We start from the raw sequence: 19002 nt of genomic DNA, 5'->3' as shown, positions 1-19002 counted from the left end.
TCACTGTCTCCAGCGGCCGGAGAGGCTGCGGGCCCCTCGGAGCTTGGAGTGTGTCTGCGCCCGCGGGCACCCGCCGTAACCGAGGGCGGTCGGGGCCCCTCGCAAGGGCGATGTGCTGCTCGGCCCGCAACGGCGGTCCGGGCCGTGCCGGGCGATCACGGGGCCGCGGCGGGGCCGGGCGGGGGCGGCGCCCCGTCCTTGCCTGGGAGAGCGAGCGGTGACGGCCGGCGCGGTCGGGCTGGTGCGCAGGCGGGGAAACTGCGCCGCGGTCGGAAGGGAGGGGAGCGGAGGAAGGGAAGGGACGGGAAGGGGTGGCCGCGCCGGGCACAGCATGGCTGCCAAGGTAAGGCACCGCCGCCGGCGGCAGGGGAGGCGGCGGGCGGCGGCGGGGAAGGGGCCGCGGCGGGGCCGCTGCCGGGCTTGACCTCGGACCTGTCCTTGGTGAAACCCGGCGGTGGCGCCTCCTCCTCCTCGCGGCTCGGCGGCCCCGGGGAGCAGGGACTGCTCTGCGGGAGGCCTCCCCGGCCGGCAGGGCTGGTGCTGGTGCCGCGGGGTCCGCACCTGCCCGCGCCGGGAGCAGCGGGCCTGTGCCCTGCCTGCCATGCACCATCGGCGTGAATGACACTGCGCGGCCGCCGTGCCCGTGCCGGTGTCCGTGTCCGTGCCGGTGTCCGTGCCCGTGCCGGCGTCCGTGTCCGTGCCCGTGCCGGTACGGCCCCGCATTGACCCGCGTCGGGCACCCGCGACCCGACCCGACCCGGCCCGGCCCGGCCCGGCCCGGCCGCCGCTCCGCCGGGCTGTCTTGGGCCCGGCAGTGCCCCAGTGAGAGCCCCGCCGTGTACCTACTTACACAATATACAGATGCATAAAAACAAACGCACACACTTGTTATGCGTCCACACGTTTTTGGAGAGGATGCAGTGTGTCCTCGAGGCAGTGGCTGGCGGATCCCGGGGTGGGCACAGGTGCGCGCCCTGTCCTGCTTGCAGACCTTAGCACAGTAGTCCCTTTTTGCTTTTTTTCACATTTTGTCCATATACCTGTTTTAACCTTCTCTTTTAACATTTGGTTATAATTTCCAGCCATTTTCATTTCTGGGTACTCTCCTGTCAGGTTGATACCTGCTATTGAGGCTTTTTGCTGATCAGAAGGATAAATTAATTGAAATACTTTAATTAATTGCCTTGTAATACACTTCCATCTCAGAAAAAATAAATTAGCCATTAGCTAGATCAAGGCCATATATAATGGCAGATATGTAGTGCTGGTGTTTTAAAACCCATTCTTTTCATTTCATTTCATTTTTGAATACTAAGACTTTAAAAATAAATTACTCAGTGTCCTTTTGAAGTGTGTGATGAAACATGTTTAGGTAACATCAGAAAACAAAGCTTCCTCAAACAACTGAAAGCAGCACATGCACTCAGTCTGGCCAGAACTGTACCCTCCTTTATTTCAGCAGGTCCATAACAGAGCTGCTCCTGTCAGCACCTTCCTCAATAAGAACTTGAGTTATCTGAACTGCGGGCTGTTTTAATGAGTTGAGCAATATGTGATTCCTCATTGCTAGGATATATGAAACAATCATCCCTAAATCTTGTGTTTACTATTTGTAAATCTTAGCTGTCCTGTCTAGCTTTTTTAAATTTTTGGTTGCCCAGTGGTCCATACACACAGCATATCAGTTACCTTCACAAACTACTAGTGTTTAAAGACTTCAAAGTCTCTTCCGTTCACTGAATTTATGAACCTTTTACTCATCTTTTCCTCTCCAAGCAGTAGTTCATAATCTGCTATCCATTTAAATCCATATTAGTCACATAGACTTTAAAAACACTGTATATACAGTTAGTGTTTGTCTAATCAGGTAGGCATGTGTGCTCCATTCTACACATTTGTGTGCTGTCCTTTTTCTTTTAGCTAGGTTTGTTACATAGTTCAGATTCCCAAAATTGCACGAGGACATCTTGGAAAGACTCAACACTTAATTAAGACACTGAAGTGAATATATTTTACATATCAGGTGATGTCAGCCTTGGCAGAGAGATACCCAGTAAAAAGAATAATGGCTTAATCCAAGTGTCATAAGCATCCTTGGTGCATTGCAAGGCAGATACAGCACTTTGTACCACAGCGTGTACAGCCCTCACAAAGCTTCTAAGGAAGGTTTCTGTTTGCAAGCTTAAGTGTGTTTTGAGAGACTTATGTGGGAACCCCCCCCCCCAACCTGGGTGAAGCTAGAATGGATTAATTATTATGTTACCTTGTGAGACCTCAAGGTGTTTTTGTCTTCTTGAGTTGAAACAGTTGCTGTTAAACACAGATGAATTTCTGTTTTTATTGAGGTCAGTAGCGAAGTATAAGTAGCGCTTTGTACTCTAACAGTAACATCTGAGCTTAGGTTCTGCAAACACACATATGAATAACTTTGTGACAGAAAATGCTTCTGGGCCTGAAGTTATTCACATGTGCTTGCAGGCACGGGCCTTGATTTGTGTTGTTACTTCCTCACTGATGCATCTCAGTAATGTTTGCTTTTTCACCTCAGCCAAACAATGGACTGGTGAGTTGAATGCTTTTTCTAAAATTCCTTCAGTACCTTTTCCTTGCCAGTATCCTGCATGACCGCTTCCTTTAATTTTTTAATTATACCCTTTTGGGCATATGAGTCTTTGGGCTTGAATGTAATTGGTCTTTCCTTTCAAGATTTCAAATGTTCACATTTTAAGCAGACTCTGGGAATTTGGTCTGTCCAAAGGAAAACACAAACGGGATACTGTTAAGGCTGCATAGTTAAGCACTCAGCTATCAAGAAATGGGCATTACAGTCCCATTTAATTTTCTTTCTTGTATATTACTCAATATTTTGCAACTCACACAACATTTTAAACAATGTGTATTGCACGTCAGTTTCTTTTCTTAAACTTTGAAAAAATTTTCTGTAAGTGTTTTGAGAAAACTCCACTGTAAATATATTTACAAAAATTGCCAGTAAAAACCACAGACAAGATTTTCCACTCGATTTTTATCCTATTGGTACCTAAATCACCATCCTAGGTACTGGCTTCTTTTTCTGCATTGTGCAGAAAAACAGGCTATATGTAACATCTTTATGGCAATACATGTACAAAGCACTAATATTTTATGTAGTGTGTCATGCTTATTTCTTCATTTTGAGTGTTTAACAATGCAATCACAATGTTGTTTTTTTGCCCTTGAGCCAGATAGTTCTAAAGTTACATAGTCTAGCTAATCGCCCTTGCCATTCACCTGGTGTGTATTTTACATCAAAATTAAATGTTTGTGTTGAGTGAATGTCAGTTACCCTTGATCTCTATACTGCTACACAGTTCTGGGCATAGCTGTTGTCTCATGCATGTGCAAAGTGTGACTTGCTATCTTTTTAAAGTCTTACTGCTTGATAAAATATAAACGTATTTTCAGTGGGAAGTTCTAAGGTACTTCTCTGTGAGACTTTTTTTTGTAGCTGATATATACTTTGTTCAACTTAAGGTTGGAAATTTATGTTTATAATGGGAGCTAGCATGTATGATATTTTTAAATTTTGTATTTCATAACCACTAAGCTACATTCAAAACAGCTAAAAATTGCATTAATGGAAATTCCAATCTCAAGTAACTTTGTTAGGTAAATCAAAGCCTAGAAAACTTTATAACAGTGGGCCTGGCATGGAAGCAGTTGAATACCATTAAACTTCATCTGTTATTAATAGCATGTGAGTAAATTTCAGTACTTGTACTGAACTGTGTAATAATGATACAGGACTTGATTTTTAATTACTGTGGAATATCTCTCTGTTTCTAATGCAATTGGGTTTTTTGTGTGCATGTGTGAACTTCTGTGCATTGGACACATACTGGTTACCTGTATTACCCAGATTGTATATGTTATTTTATAATTGCCTTATGCACAAAGTGAACACAAATATGGCATGCTAAAGAGCTCGTTGTAAAAAGACTGTTTTAGTGAAGGCATGAACCTTACATCAGTACCTGGTGGGACTACTTGCATGCTTCATTCTAAGTGCATGCGTAAGTCTTTCAAAGAACAAGTGCCTGACTGAAATATATCAATAATGTAACACAAAGAGATTTGTTGCTGACTTTTGTGACAATATTTGGTAAATGCAAGGTAAATAAAATTTATTTTGCAATTTTCAAGTATTTAACCATTTTTTAAATTCTCTTTCCTCTTGTGTTTTTCTGGAACTGTTTACTATGGAAGATGTATGAGTGGAGTGACATGTTCTTTTTGGTTACTGCCATATTTACCTTTAAAATTCTAAACCTTGTCATATCAAAAATAGTCCCAATCACAGGCTCCTTTTATGTCTTGGTCTTGTCGGATATTTCCCTGTGTACACCCCAGTCCTGCAAGATACATCAACTTGGCTGAATTAATTGGAGTTGCTGCAGGCCCTGACTGTATGAGCCTTTTTGTCTGCAGAAATGATCCAGTGCCTGCACTGGGTGATGTGAATTAGTGAGGTTTGGATAAGCAATGGTTGAAATGCAGACATCATGGCAATGCAATTCTAAACAAATGTAATTCCAAACAATGACAAAATTATTGAATGCTGGTGCAGCCGTGCCACTTTGATTATTTGGCTGTCAAGCATGCCCAGCATGTCCCTTCATGCATCATACAGCTCCATCATGACTCTTCGTTCAGCTCCTTCTTTCATGCTTCTTTTCCCTGTGCTAGCAGTAGGGTGGCATGTGCCTGGGAGCAGACTGGATTCACTCTTCTTCCCCTCAGTGATGCCATTTTTCCCTTCCTCCATCAAAATGGAAGAGAAGAATTGCATTGCATTGCACGTGGATTTGTTGGGTCCTCAGAAAGGAAGAGGTGAGGGATTCTAACATGATGGGCTACTGTGTCCACGAAAGGAGTGGAGTCCCTTGTGGACAGGCTCCAGCCACTCTTTGAGCTCAGTATTGGAGAGGAAAGTGGTTGGTGAGTGAGGAGAGGTTTCCCTGTTCCCTTCTGTTTCCCTGAAGCACCACTGAGTTTGTGTACTGTAGACTTACTAGTGTCATAGCACTTAATGGTACCATGGTAATTCTTTTGTATGTGATAGCACTATGTAATACCCATGTGGAAAGTCCTGTTGCTAGTTCGTACAGGTCCAGTGCTGCTTGCTGATAGTTATATTTTGGAACTGTGCAGAAATATGTAAATTCTTAAACACTGGATGTATCATGACACTCTTCTTTTGACTTTTCTCCTCAGAAAACCGCATGTATTTATGCTGCTTATGACTTATTACTACATCTTGATTTCTTAAAAGACCAGAATTTGTCTGATAGAGGAACCTTGAATTTGTATGAACGCTGAGAACTTGAAACCTTCTCTAAGTCCAAAGTGGCATGAATGATGACTGCAGCTGGAACAGAGAAGAAACCAAATCATTTACTCCTCATCGCTACCCTCCCTGCCATCGTTTATGTGTTTAGTTTCATTTGGTTTCTTTTAGTGCTTAAGTCTTTGCTCATGACATTTACCCTTAGAAGGAGTGCTTGAGTCCTAGTCTGACAAGGTGCACAGCTAGTTACAGGACCCGAATAATCCCAGGAAAGGCACTCATGGAGAGATTCTGCCATGGAAAAAGTCTGTGTAGCTTTCTTCTACAGTGAACACTGAGTTACTCTAAAAAGGAGCTTTATTACACTGTTTTTTGTTTCAGTTGAGTTTACCTGTTTCTTTGTACTACTAATTCCTCCTTGCCCCCACCTTTGTTTATGAGAACAAGGTGGGGGTGAGAGGAGGTGATGAAAGAGATTGTTATATGTCTTCAGTGTATTAGAGAAGTACTGATGGCATCACATGTTGAGACTGACAGTGATTTTAACAAGTTTTTGAAACTTGCTCTTTTTCATTGTGGTGTCCCTGTAAGAGGAATTGCAGGGTGACTTGGCTTCATGTAGAGCCTAGGAGAGTGTCACTAGACCCAACAGTTACGTGTACATCTTGTCTCTTGTGATGCCTGCTGAAAAGTATTTAAAGTTACCTGGATCTTATTGATTGGGAAATGAATTGCTCTTTCTATGCAGCTTTGTGTACCAGGAGATTAAAGAAATTCTTCCAGGTGTGCTTCAAACAGTATGTTAAAGACACTTCTTCTGACACTGTAATGCACAGAAGCTTACAGCCTTGAATGATAATGTGTCTTCTGACCAGTTTGTTTAGGCCAATGTCTGTTTTATTTATTGTTGTCCAAGGATTATGACAAGGAGGTATGTGGTACCGTATTTCCTGGAAGATGGCATGAATGTGCTGCTGAATTTTAGCTTCATTTTGCTTTTGATCTACGGAATTGCTGCTGCTTTGGCTGTAGAATGGCTGAATATACGTGCAAACGTATGTACGTATAGGTATGGTGCCAAACCTAAACTCACATAAGGCCTCTGGGCACTACTTGACTCTGCTAATAGGGCTGTTTTGCTTCAGCTACAGAATAGCCTTCAGAAACAGAGCATCTGATGTTTATGGTGCTAGATAGCTATGGCTAGTAAAATGTAAGGTTGCATGCTTTCTGGTGCATTCTCTTTCTGGAAGGTATTTGTATGTCAGTGATTTGCAGAGAGACAAAGAAGTCCTTGTAAAAATAATCTCTATTCTATTGCTTCGGACTAAAGCAATTTCAACTGAAGCTATGTGAAAACACAAAGGAATACTGTAAATGCATTTCGCATAAATTCTTAAAATAATGCCATGTTATTTACAAGTTCTTAGAAACATGCTGTTGCAATTATATTCTTTACTGAAAATGTTACCTGACCTGCACAAAATCCAGTGTGTTAAGGGATGAAATTGCTCATGAGGAATGGCATTTTTCTTTTTCTCTGAAGAGGAAAAAAAAAGAAACATTAGAAAGTGGGGAAGTGAATGCATGTGCATTGTCTATGTACATTTAAGAGAAAGAAGAAATGCAGCGTGTTGCAGGACGAATCGTATTTCTCTTGTTAGATACTTGTGAGGTCCCTAATGTCAGCTGTTGGATTCATATACTTATGATACCTTGCATGCCTCGTCAGCCTGCAAGAAGTGTTTTTATGCTGACTGGTAAGGTCACTCTTTGGGTTTCCTTGGAGATCTGCCTTACACTCTGGCTTACTCTTGGCCATGTGAAAACCAAACCCTACAATTTAGGCAACGATGACTTTTTGGGGTTCATTAGGTTAATATCTCCATGCATAACTTTTTTGTCCACTTGACTTTGGAATTGAATTAGGAAACCTACATGAGGTGTCTGGAATAGGTACCACAAAGCCAGTTTGCTGGCTAAGGAACATCTAAGGCAGTCGGTGAGAAATGAAAAGATATGACTGTTGCAGGAGGATCTTCAAAGAAGGTTTACACCCTGTTTCAGGCAGGACTGCTGTGAAGTTGCAACACAACACAAGGACTGGGAGGACAGAGAAGTGGGCCAGAACCTGATTGAGTTTCTAGCAATTAGGGTACCCAGCTGGGAGGAGGGAGATTTGGTTTCTCTCTTGCCGGCAATGTTGATGTGTTTTGCATGAATGATACCTCCACTTGCCACAGTTTTGGAAGGTTGTTGCGCTTGATGCTGACTACAGTTCTGCCAACACACATTAGACGTTGCATGTGTGGTTGCTGGGCTGGAGCTGGGGTGCCTGGTCAGCATGTCTGAAATGTCTCTACATGCTCAGTCAGGGCTGTGACAGTTCTGGATGTGCATCTCTGTGAAACTTTTAGAATCCTGAAAACCTTAGATTGCACGTGACTTGACTTTCTGCTCGTGTATGGAATGGTTTTTTTGTTATGCTGTGACTGAGGTAGTGGAGCGTGCTAGTGGATCTGACCCTCAGAGGGCAAGCAAAGTAGAGTTTGCAAATACACAAACATGTTTTATTTTTAGAGAGCACACTGAGATTGACAGCCAAACATTTAAAAATCTTCTTAGTATCATCACAGTATCATCACTACTTCCATCGTTTTAAGGAGCTTATTGGTTCTTTTTTGCAGTACAAGGCTAGGCTAGACTGTATCTCTGGGACTGGTTCTTTGCCTGTTTGGCCTTCCTGATACTGGGCTGAATTGTCTTTCTGTTCTGGTGCCAGGGCTGAACTTGCTGTAGCTGTTCTTTAGGTTGGACTGGTGTCGATAGGTAGCTGTTTCTTTCCCAAACTGCTGGGTCACTGGATTTTTTAAAAACTAGTTGTAGCCATGAAGCCATAATGGAAAAATAAATCAACTTGGATAATACTAAACATTCGGTTGCGATACTAGGGTAATGTAATGGTGCTGGGATGAATTAGAGTGGATAACTGATTTATCAAAAAGTGACACCACTTTTTTAAAAAAAAAAGTTTTCTTTAAATCAGATAACTCTCTAATATGGTTCACAGCAGAACAGCTTAAAAGAGTTATGTGGATGGTGCTCAGCAGAGAAATATGTTAAGCTGGAAACCTGCAAAGGGTTGTCTTGTATGACCACCATAGGATTATTTACTGCCTTGTGTTTGTAGTTACTTTTGCATTTTCCACTGCTCAGCAGAGAAATGAGAAGGCAGAGTTTTTACCAAAGTTGGGTCTGTTGTGTTTCCTGGGGTTCAGATGGTGGTTTGTTCGTTGTCAGCCCTTCATGCTTGTTTCATGCTGGGATACCCATCCCATGGGCAGGGCCTTTTGGTGCAAGAACATGGCCATGGGGATGTAACTGTAAGCATTACATAGGTAAAATTGTGAAGTTCTCATAGAGCTAATTGGTCAACTAATCACCCACTGGTTATTTAAATGCCAATGGGCAACAGTTTAAATGTTCAGAAGAGGGGGAGTAAAAAATGGAAACACCAAGAAAACATTGTCATTGTTTTCCTTTAAAGTATTTATACTCAACTCTTTGAAAGTGTTTTGTCCCATTTTCTCTTTATGTTCCAGTAACTGGACTGGTAGTCACACTTTCAAAAGGAATTTTCCAAGAAAGCAGAAATAAAAATTCAGACTGCCCTTGTAAATGATTTAGTGTTGTATTGTTTTGTTTTTTAAAAGGTGTGTCTCAGTTGGCTTATTTATATATTCAAATGTGAACTTACTTTGCTGTAGAAGGAGTAACTGCCTCTTGTTTTGGGCAAGTTTATGGTTGTGTTTGGCTTGGTTAGTCTCGCTGGTCCCTATACATTTTTTTAACAGTGCTGATCAGTCCTAGCTCAACACCACATACAGAAGCTGACTGCAGTCTTAGTCTGTAGCAGTCAGGCAGCTGATGAAATCCTAACTTACAGAAATTAAACTGTAACTCTTCAGAAATGTGGGAAATTAAAGAGGAGTGACCTTAGTGCTAAAGGTAAAGAAACCTTGAGTGCCATGTGATAGTCCATGTTTTTTTTTCTTAGATTGTTAGTTTTTGAACCATTGATACACTTGTTAGTTGTTAAGCACTATGAAGTTTTATGAATACCCATATTAAAATGTATGGACGTCAAAATTAAAAGCCTAGTTACAGAAAGGTTTCATGTGTTTGTGTTTTAGGTTACTGTTGCCTATATGACTGTGACCTCCATATGACCTCAGTCTTGCTCCCTGCCAGCCAGTCCATGGTAGTATAAATAACGGTGGTTTGTCCCTTCAGCAGAAGACACAATCTCAAAGTCTTTGGACCAGGCTGGAGGGAGGTTCCTCTGGGAACAGCCACCTGAGACCTTCTGTGGGATTTGTCATTGTGTTGGGTTTTGGGTTATTTTTTCTTTTTACCCCAGATATCATATTTGGAAAACTTAGTCAATCTAAGTTTATTGTAATAAATAGTACTAATGCAGCTTGTGATTGCTTGAGTTATTCTAAAGTGTGTTTCCGTTCTTAAGTGACAAATTTTCTTTATTCTTCACATCACATGTCTCATCTCCTTAGTCATTCCGCGTTTTTTGCACTCATACTGTTAGTATTTTAGGTTGCTGTGATTGCAGTGAAAAGGACACATAATCTCTCTTGAAACTGTTAATTCTTTATCCACAATCTGTCCTTGTGGCAGGTGAAGAGTTCCCAGATATATTAATGCTGTTTAAATTATTGCTACTTCTTTCATTAAAAACATGCAAATAATGAACAAAGATGTTAACGCTGCATCTTACCGCATACTGCTGGATTAATTAAATTTGATGTAATGTGGAGAGAAACACAGAAACGTGTCTTTATTCAGACCTGTACGATCACCTTTGTTCTAAAGTGCAGTGCTTCGCAGAAAGCAGGTAAAGAATGTCCTGCTCCAGCACCTCTCTTGGATATCTGGGACAGGACTGTCTGACGGGAAGGCAAATAGTTAATGATACATTGTCATTTGAAGAAGAATCTTTTAGAAACTGACCTTTTTAAAGCACATTAAATGCTTTTTGACCAGAAAATATTATTTGCTAAAAGCTGCCAGAATAAAAAATTAAGTTCACCTGCTAAGGTCTAAGTTTTGGTGAGCCAGCAATGATAGTCCTAAAGTTGTAGTTATCTGTAGAACTATTGCTAAATTATCTTGAGATTAGCCACAAATTATATAGCTGGAATTTGATTGTGCCTTCTGTTCAAAACAGAAATATCAAGGAAATAGTTTTACTTGAAGAGTATTGTATGTAGTTGTTAAATTATTTTCCAATCTTGAGGTCCTACTGTAAATCAATCCCATGTGAAGATAATATACCCTGAAACTCTTGAAGTCTGTTTTTTGGTGGTGGTGGTGGTGGTTGTTTTTTTTGTTGTTTTCTTTGTTTGGTTATTTTTTAATTTCATCAGTATAAAAATTTCTAGACTTTTAAAGGCTATTTTTTTCAATGATGGAGACCTATCAGAAGAGTGATACATGTGCTCTTTACAACTATGATTGCTGTGGCCTTGATGATTAGGGCAATTGAAGAGTTGCAGAAAGTAACCTTAATTCCAAAGCTGGGATACAGAAGAAGGTGTTGTGTAGCTGGATGACCGACCATACTTATTAGCCAACCTTATAAGTAGGTAGAAGCCAACCGTGTTTTCCCTCCTCTTTCAGATGTCTTTATGTAATTACTGTTCAGGAGTATCAAAACCATGACTGTTGAATGACTGTTGACCAAATTTAAAATACAGCATTTCTCAGCTGTTGTACATAGTTGAACAAATTTCTTAGACTGAAAACTTTAGGAAATGAATGAAAACAGTGATTTGATGTATTTGAATTGCATTTGTCGTTTCCTCAATGGAGTTTATTTTTGCTCCCTCTCTAATTGTGACGCTGTGATCTTGCTAGTGCTTCATTTGAAATTGAAATTGATTTACTGGAATTCAAATTGTTATGTAAAATGCCATTGACCACAGCTTTTTCCAGCTCCATGTGCTGTTTGTGTTTATATTTTCACATTTTTCAGTTTCTGTAGGTGAATGCTACCTGATCTTTATTCACTGAGGATTTAAAAATGGTCTTTCCTGGAGCCAAGTTTCATTTCTATCAGAGAAGTTTAAATTAACAGGAAATGGAAGGTTCAAAGAAGATTCTGTGGCAGGTTGGAGGCTTTTTTTAGTACTAGCTTTTCAAGGAGATGAGGAGAGAAAAATAACTAGCACTCTGTGCTTTGTTTTTCTTTCTGACATTGTGTACTGGGAAAAATGCCTCTAGATTTCAGAACATGGAAGGACACACATTTTTCTACCATCTTCCCTATAGTGTTTGCATACTGCCTGAAAGTGCACTTAGTCAACAGGGGAGGATGCTTTCACAAGAATGATCCTAAGCCAATGCCAATCATCCAGCTAGTAGGAGGAACAAGTTCTAATTGTCTGCATATTTAAGTTGCTGTTTCTTATCCCGACTTCCCTGAACTCTCTCAACCAGTAGAATCATCATTTGTTTGGGGTTTTGCCTCAGCCAATGGATATTCAATTTTGGGAAGTTGCCAGATGTGCCCACTTCATCAAAGTAAAGCAGTAAATTAGAATGGTTTTAAAGGAATAAATTACAGCAAATTATTGAGTGTTGGAGTGACTTGAGCAACATCTGACTGTGTCTTTCATCAAAGGCCGATAGGTGTTAATCCAAATGTGGGTAAGATCTCCAAAACACAAAAGGCCATCAGCAGGATCATGACACAAAGATTCTATGTCTGTGCATGCAGCTCTGGTTTAGAGGTCTGTGTTCAGATGTGTGCACACGTGGTTTTCTACACTGAGAAATGGAATCTCCTGCCTTAATGCCTCTTAGTACTTTGGTGTGTTTGTGGTGTTGCTTTGCATCTTTTCTGCAGGTGCCCACTACATTTACTTAGTCAAGTCTGGGGTTTGGTGTGTGCTTTTATAGTGGGGGAGAGAGACTAGGATGTTGCCCCATATCAGTAGCAGGGCAGAAGTCTCCCTACTTAAAGGATGTAATTGAAAGGTGTGTTCTACAGTAGCAGTCAAGCATTGTCATCTGTCCTTTGTTACGTGACTTTTCTTTCACATCCATCTATCGTGTGACCTGATACGTAGGTCTTATTTTAGGATAAAAGAGGGCTGAAAATTAATGTTACTGAACAGCTCTGAACTACTATTGTCATTTTTTGTGCCTTGGAAGTACAACCTATTTCCACTCTTCCCCAAGATCCTTGGCTACTAAAACCTCTTGGTCACGTATTTTATTATTGTAGCTCTTTATCATGTTTGACAACTACTTTTTGATGAAACGTCACGAATTTAACAGATCTTTGACAGAAGAAACCTTTAAGTGAGACACGGAGTATGAAAAGCCATTAGAAAAAACATGGTGTGTAAAAATACTGTGTCTGCCTGATTCCTGCTCTCAGCCCATTGTGCAGTCTGAATTTGACTAGAGAAATCTTCACGTGTTTAGGGAAGAAATTTTTGAATAATTTCACATTTCCATTAAAATAGTTTTTGTCACTGACATCAAGTCAGCCTTCCTCCTTCCTGTCACTTCACCTGTCTAAGGCTGCTTGCCATTGTGTGTCAGTCTAACTGGAAACTACTTTCTAAAGATCATGAATTAGTCCCATGTTGATGCTGTTCAAAAGGAAGAAAAACATGGCAACAACAAACTTTCTACAATTGCTTTTGGTCTGTTAACAGACCTGGATCAGTCACTTGGTCTACATCTTTTCTTTCAAGACTGATTGGCATTAAGCTGATGGTTCAGTCTTTTCTACATTGTGAACATTATACAACAAAAGTTTTGGGCTTCTCTTCTCAAAGTGAAGAAAATTACAGTGACTGTAAAACTCTTGTAATTTGAATTTTAGTTTTCCACAACATGTAACCTATAGATTGAGCATTTCAGTTATGAGAATAGCCCAAACCAGAATACCTAATTCCCAAGTCTGTAAACATTCAACTCAAATCCTGGATAATTGAAATAACACTTAGTAGTTCTTCCTTATTCTGTGTGCCTTTGACAACTTAAGGATAGTAAGTGAGCATTTTCCCTTTTTCTTGTGGATGTGTGTGGAGAGAAGGACGGAAAGAGGGCACTGAACTTTTGAAAATGGTGGAAGAAGCTTAGCAAAGTATGCACAGAAAGACTGTCAAATGCTCTTACTTTCCTTCAGTGTTATCAGGAAGTTTTACAGTGAATATGTGCCTACAATTCTTTTGTGGCTTTGAAAGTCTGAGGGTACTACTTGGTGTTGTGACCCACATTTTGATCAAACAAAGGGATATATAATGAAAACTGGTGTGAGGTCCCCTGGCTTTTCTCTTCACTGAAGACTTTCTGGGCTGATGCAGGTTGTGAAAGCTGAGGTGTAACTGCTGATTGATCACTCAACATTTTTTTGAGTAAAGCATTAATTTTTTGCATTTCAAAGTGCTGGATCCACTGCTCAGAAAGAAGTTTTTGGAACTTTGCTATGGTTTTGTCAGTTGATGCTAAAAAGTAGAGTACTGTGGGATAGCACACGTACTGAATTATTTGGGTGATATCAGGGTGCTGACATCAGCCCCAGTGCCCAAGGAATGAAATGGAAGAGACATTGAAAGAACAGTGCCAGAATTTCTCTGGTATGTTCAACTCTGCTCTGTGTTTAATGTGGTCTTTTTAGATTTTAGTTTAGCAGCAGTGCCCCCAAAGAAAATGGAAATTCCTTTCTTGGGAAAAAAAATTACTTAAATCTGCTATCTCCTCCCCTAAAGATGCCTGCCTAAAGTAATTTAAGGATTTTTTTAATCACTGTCTTTAATAAAAATGTCCAGTTTGACATCATCATTATTTCCACTGCAATCAAGTGATCTCACAAAAATATTCTGAGGGCAATGCAGCAGAAGTAAATTTAGTGTTTTAATGAAACAGTTACTGCTTTATGCAAATATCTATAATAAAGTAGACTCACAGATGAGAAGCCAAAATCATTCAAGCTAAAATCAGAATAGTTTGTAATTAAAATGTACTAAAATGCTGGAAGTGTTTCAGCAGTTGTTAAGGAAATTAGGGTTTTAATTATTGTTGTCAGGTATCTTACAACTTGTATATTATGAAGAGTTATTGTGAACTCTTTAAAAATCTTGACTGAGTTACAGAAAGCCAATGTCAGATAAACCTCTACTATTACAGTGACTGCCTTACATAAACTATATAGGTCTTCATTGGTTGTTTTAAATTCCCACATGAAACCGCAAATTATTTCCAAGTACCCTCTGATATCTTCACCCTTCTGTTCAGATCTTTAGCAAGGATGAAGGTCATGCAACCATAGTGTCCTGTGGCAACTGTGTAATCTGCTAATATTTAAACACCAGACATTTGTTTGTTGTTAATACTGAAGGTAAGAATTGTGAAATAAAATGTTAAACTGCCTTTACTTTGCCCTCCCTGTCTTCAGGGATATGATGTAACAATTTTAAACTGAAACCCGTATGATGGGAGTTAAACAAACAGTGATACCCTTGCTTACAGGCAAAAGAGAGCATGTTTGCAAACACATATTTTGGCATATGTATTTTATAATGGCAGGTAAAAATCTTTATGGGAGAGAGATATTCTGTAATGTGAAAGCCTAGATTTTCTGTAGTCAGAGGTTGACTAGTGTGTTTACCTGGGAAAAGTAGATGGTTACTGTGACTTGGCTGTCAAGACCATGGCCATGCTTCGCATGATGCAATCTGCCACTGTGGTGAGTGCCGCAGAGAAAAGAAAAAGAAAAATATAACCTTTGTTTTTTTTTTTTTCAAGTAGCACTGCATTATCATTTTAGCAAGTATATGTTGGAATGCTCCTGGTATTTTTGCTGGCTGGAAGGGTTCCTGATTGGAGGACTTCAGCTTTTCTTTGAATCTCACCATTTATAGCCTTTAATAAGTTTTACTTTGAGCATGTGATGCTGTTTCCCTTGTGTGGTTGTCTTCTGTTCTTTTTAAGGTAGTAGATTGGATCCATGCTCACCTAAGGATTTATGCCCACTCCCACACCCTTCCCAGTTCTCTGATCTGCTGAGGTGTAACATTTTAAATAGAGTGAAATAGATGGAATTGATTATATATAGAATCTTGAAAAGTGAACTTTTGTGTTCAAGAAGAAAACAAGTCACTGAAAAAGCCATATTTATCTGTCAGTTATTCCAACATAATTCCTGTCATGGAATTATTAGTCAAGACATGCAATGTATGGGTACTTTTCTCCAGCACATTTGTTTTACTTGCTTCTTCACAACCATGAAGTCACAAACAAGAAGTTATTCTGGCAACAACTTCTGGCAGTACTTATGAATTTTCCACAAGTTTATAGGGACTGATTGAACATCTATATACAATTTTTTTTCATTTTTTCCCTTATGATAGGATTGGTAGTTATTTAAGAGCAGATGATTCTGTTCTGATACCACTATATGCCCGTGCTCCATGTTTGCTTGCTTCAAAAGGCTTCAGGGTTTTGTTTATTGCTGCAAATGATCGTGCTCAGTCTCTGCGACCTTGTGTTGCCATCTGGGAGAGAAAACAATGGAGAAACCTTCTGTAACACTCCTCAGGATGTCTATTCCTGCCATTGTTTGCTGTCTTGGTTCTGTAATTTATGAAGGTGTCAGATAAAGCATGGGAAGTTCCTTTTAAGTCACTGTGTGTACTGCACGGTGTCAGGTGCAGTGCAGGACTCTCAAGAAGTTCCCTGAGGGTGCAGCATCATACCTTTGTTTTGGATCTTTTGTTTGGGACTCCTCTTGTGGAAGCACCTGATCATTTAGGGTGTTAAAACTACTTTGTGCCATGCCAGGGGCAAAGTGAGCATTTGTGTGATTGTTGTGTTTGAAGCTGGAAGCCAGGTGAAACCAGGAGTGATTGTCTCTGGTGAGCTGTGAACTGTTGGGAACCTTGAGCACCTTGGGCGTGGGGACCTTGGAGTTATTAACTTGTATGTTGCATTCTGATGTTGGTCTCCCAGAGCTCACTGGTGCTCTGCAGAGCTGTGAGTTGATGCTTCCTCAAGGTACCACCTTGTGAGAATGATGGTGTTAGTCTTTTGTCTTGGTTGTCACTTACCCATTGCATTTTTTGCTAATAACATTGGGTGCCAGATAAAATCCATGCTGCCCTAGTAGTGTGCCACTTCTCTGTTACACTTTTTGAGTGATAACCAGTATCTCTAACCATCTGCTTTCTTCAGGGATTACTTTCAATCCTGCTGTTACACTGGAGAATTTTCCTATCCTTTGCTTCTTTGGGTGAAATGAACATTTTCTTGCTAGATGTAAGCCAAAGTTTAGCTCTAGAAGACAAATTGCTGGAATGGGGTGACTGGTTTCAGAGTATGAAGGTGAGGCAGTTGATGTCTTGTGTTTATGGTCAACGTACTGGTTGTACAGTAGCACTGCCATAACAAAACATGCCCTGGGAGAATCAAAAGGGAAAGTCTATAATCTGGGCTGAGGTAGCCACCAAATATGTTATATCATGTTCATAATGCTTAGGTATGTCTCCATTTCTGAAAGGTATGAGGAAGCAAACTGGAGAGCAAAGTAACAGTGTGAGCATCTATCATCTCATCCATCTGTGGTGAGCAGGAGGGGCAGGTATTTTTGAAAAATACCCATGATTGGATGAAAGTACATTTGACCATTCTCAGTAGCTCACTTGTAAACGTTTTTATTGAAGGACCTCTAGTATATCTTATGTATACTTACTACATTTCTTCAAGTGAGCGATGAACTTTGATTTGTGAGATACGTTGGGATAACACAGAGATACATTGTTAACACTGCATAATGGCCATACCAACATAGCTCTCTTGAGTATCTTTGGATCACCATCCCGAAGGTCATGGGAATAAAAATGTGTTGTAGAGGAACTATGAGACTTTAGGCAATATAACTTTGAGGAAGAAGGTGGACTGATGCTGTCAGAGTACAGTAGCACTTCATGATGGATAGATAAATAGATTGGAGAGCAGAGCTTCTGATAGCAGCATGAAAAGTGAAAGAAATTTCTGTTTTTGACAAAGTTTTGGTTTTCAGTTTCAGTTTCTTGCTGTAGTGTGGTGCATCGATTTTTATGGTAGGAATTACAGTAATTGTGTCCTTATCCTGGTCTGCAGGCTGGCTACAAACTAATAGTCCAGTTTCTTCCTAACTGCGTTTTCTGATCCATGCTTAAAGTGTGGAGTGGAAAGTATTGGTCGCAGTATGACACTTTTTGCTGAATAATGACAATGCCTAGCTATTTGTAACTTATTATTGGAGTAGTTTTATTGTTCTTCTGTTTTCCTGGCCTTTAAGTAGAAAAATTGTAGAAGTATGTATCTAAATGTAATTTTGCATAGCATCAATTAGCTATTCTTGCAAATTCTTGTAGCAGTTTTTCTTAAGGTATGTACTACTCCTACCTTGATTTCTGCACCTGCTTAGAAGGCTTGGACAAATTGGACAAGGATTTTCCTGTCTGTTTGTTATTGATAACAGTGTTTTGGTCCCCAGTCTGTTTGTGTGCCAAAATACTAAGGTTCATTGGGAATCTCCTTATGTGAGAACCATCTTACGAGCAAGCCAGCTGCATTTGCTCTGGGACTTGGACAGTAGGATCAAAGCTAGAAGGTAATTGCACAAGAAAGTAGGCTTGTTAGCTTTGGTGCACTCGGGAAAAGTGAAGCTTCCACTTACTGTTGTGGAAAAATTGGACTGGGAATTGCACAGAAATTTATAATTGTTATGGAGTGTGGATGGAAGTGAACAGTTCTGTTTGAGATTTGCTAGCAAATTTTGTCTTGGTTCCCCAGCCTGTGGGGTAGACTCAGCACAACTGTCTAGTTTCAGTATTATTTATCCTCTATCTCTTTGTACTGAATCAGCCTGTAGGATCTGAAAATACTTTGTTGATTATTGTTAGTAGCATTAATTTTTCTTAGCTTCACGAGGAGACAAAGGAATGCAGTAACTGCTACTTAGTGTAGGGTTACAGTTTTGCAAAGTGTAATTGTAATGTTTGAGGATCAGAACTGTTTTTTGAACATCGGTGTTTTTGTCTCAAGGCTGACTGTGCTCAGACTGATCAGTCTGAATGCACCTGGTTGGTAGTTACTAGGTTCTCTTACAGTCCTTCTTACCCTAAGCCCTTGGGTAGTTATGCCAAATGCCATCTGACTGTATTTTCCTGGGAGAAATAGTTTAGTGTTAGGGAGGTCTGGCAAGAAGGTTTTTTATCTGTGTTCAGTGCCAGCTCTCCTTCTAGTTGTCTGGTTCTGTTTGGTGAGGTGGTCCACATCTTGCTTGAAATCTTCTCTGTAATGCCAAGTTCTGCATAGCTCACTTTCCATTGCAGATCAGAGTCAAGTTCATTTCCTGCAGAAGGAGTGACAGTCCTTTTGCTGAGGGGAGAATATACATGTTGGTCTAACAAAAATTGCGTATTGAGGCAGCTGAAACAGGAGACAGTGCCCTGGACAGATGCTAGTGCAGAACACTTGTAATTTAGGATGTGGGTGTGATGATGGAAAGCGACTGAGGCAACTTGTTAGGTTAGAAGAATGATTATGTGTGTTTGTGGCAGTATTAGTATAAATATGGAAAAAAGGTGATTTTCATCTAA

General features: G+C 40.4%; 1 protein-coding gene across 3 annotated transcripts in view; it reads left to right on the top strand.

Moving 5' to 3' along the window:
• The first annotated feature begins 236 nt into the window (after positions 1-236).
• Positions 237-19002, top strand: part of SLC25A13 (solute carrier family 25 member 13) — a 100146-nt gene continuing 81380 nt past the window's right edge. Inside the window, exons 1-2 of one of the 3 annotated variants that reach the window (XM_071560751.1) lie at positions 266-343; positions 2549-2563. In XM_071560751.1, coding sequence (XP_071416852.1) covers positions 332-343; positions 2549-2563 — 27 coding nt within the window. In that variant the 5' untranslated portion in view covers positions 266-331. Of the gene's footprint in view, positions 344-2512; positions 2564-19002 lie in introns of those variants that run through there. The other 2 variants (XM_071560752.1, XM_071560750.1) reach the window with 2 other exon arrangements.

The sequence above is a fragment of the Pithys albifrons genome, chromosome 7 (assembly GCF_047495875.1).
Source record: "Pithys albifrons albifrons isolate INPA30051 chromosome 7, PitAlb_v1, whole genome shotgun sequence".
NCBI classification, from domain to species: Eukaryota; Metazoa; Chordata; class Aves; order Passeriformes; family Thamnophilidae; genus Pithys; species Pithys albifrons.
The sequence above is the reverse complement of the archived record's forward strand: the minus strand, read 5'-3'. Positions and strand labels throughout refer to the sequence as shown.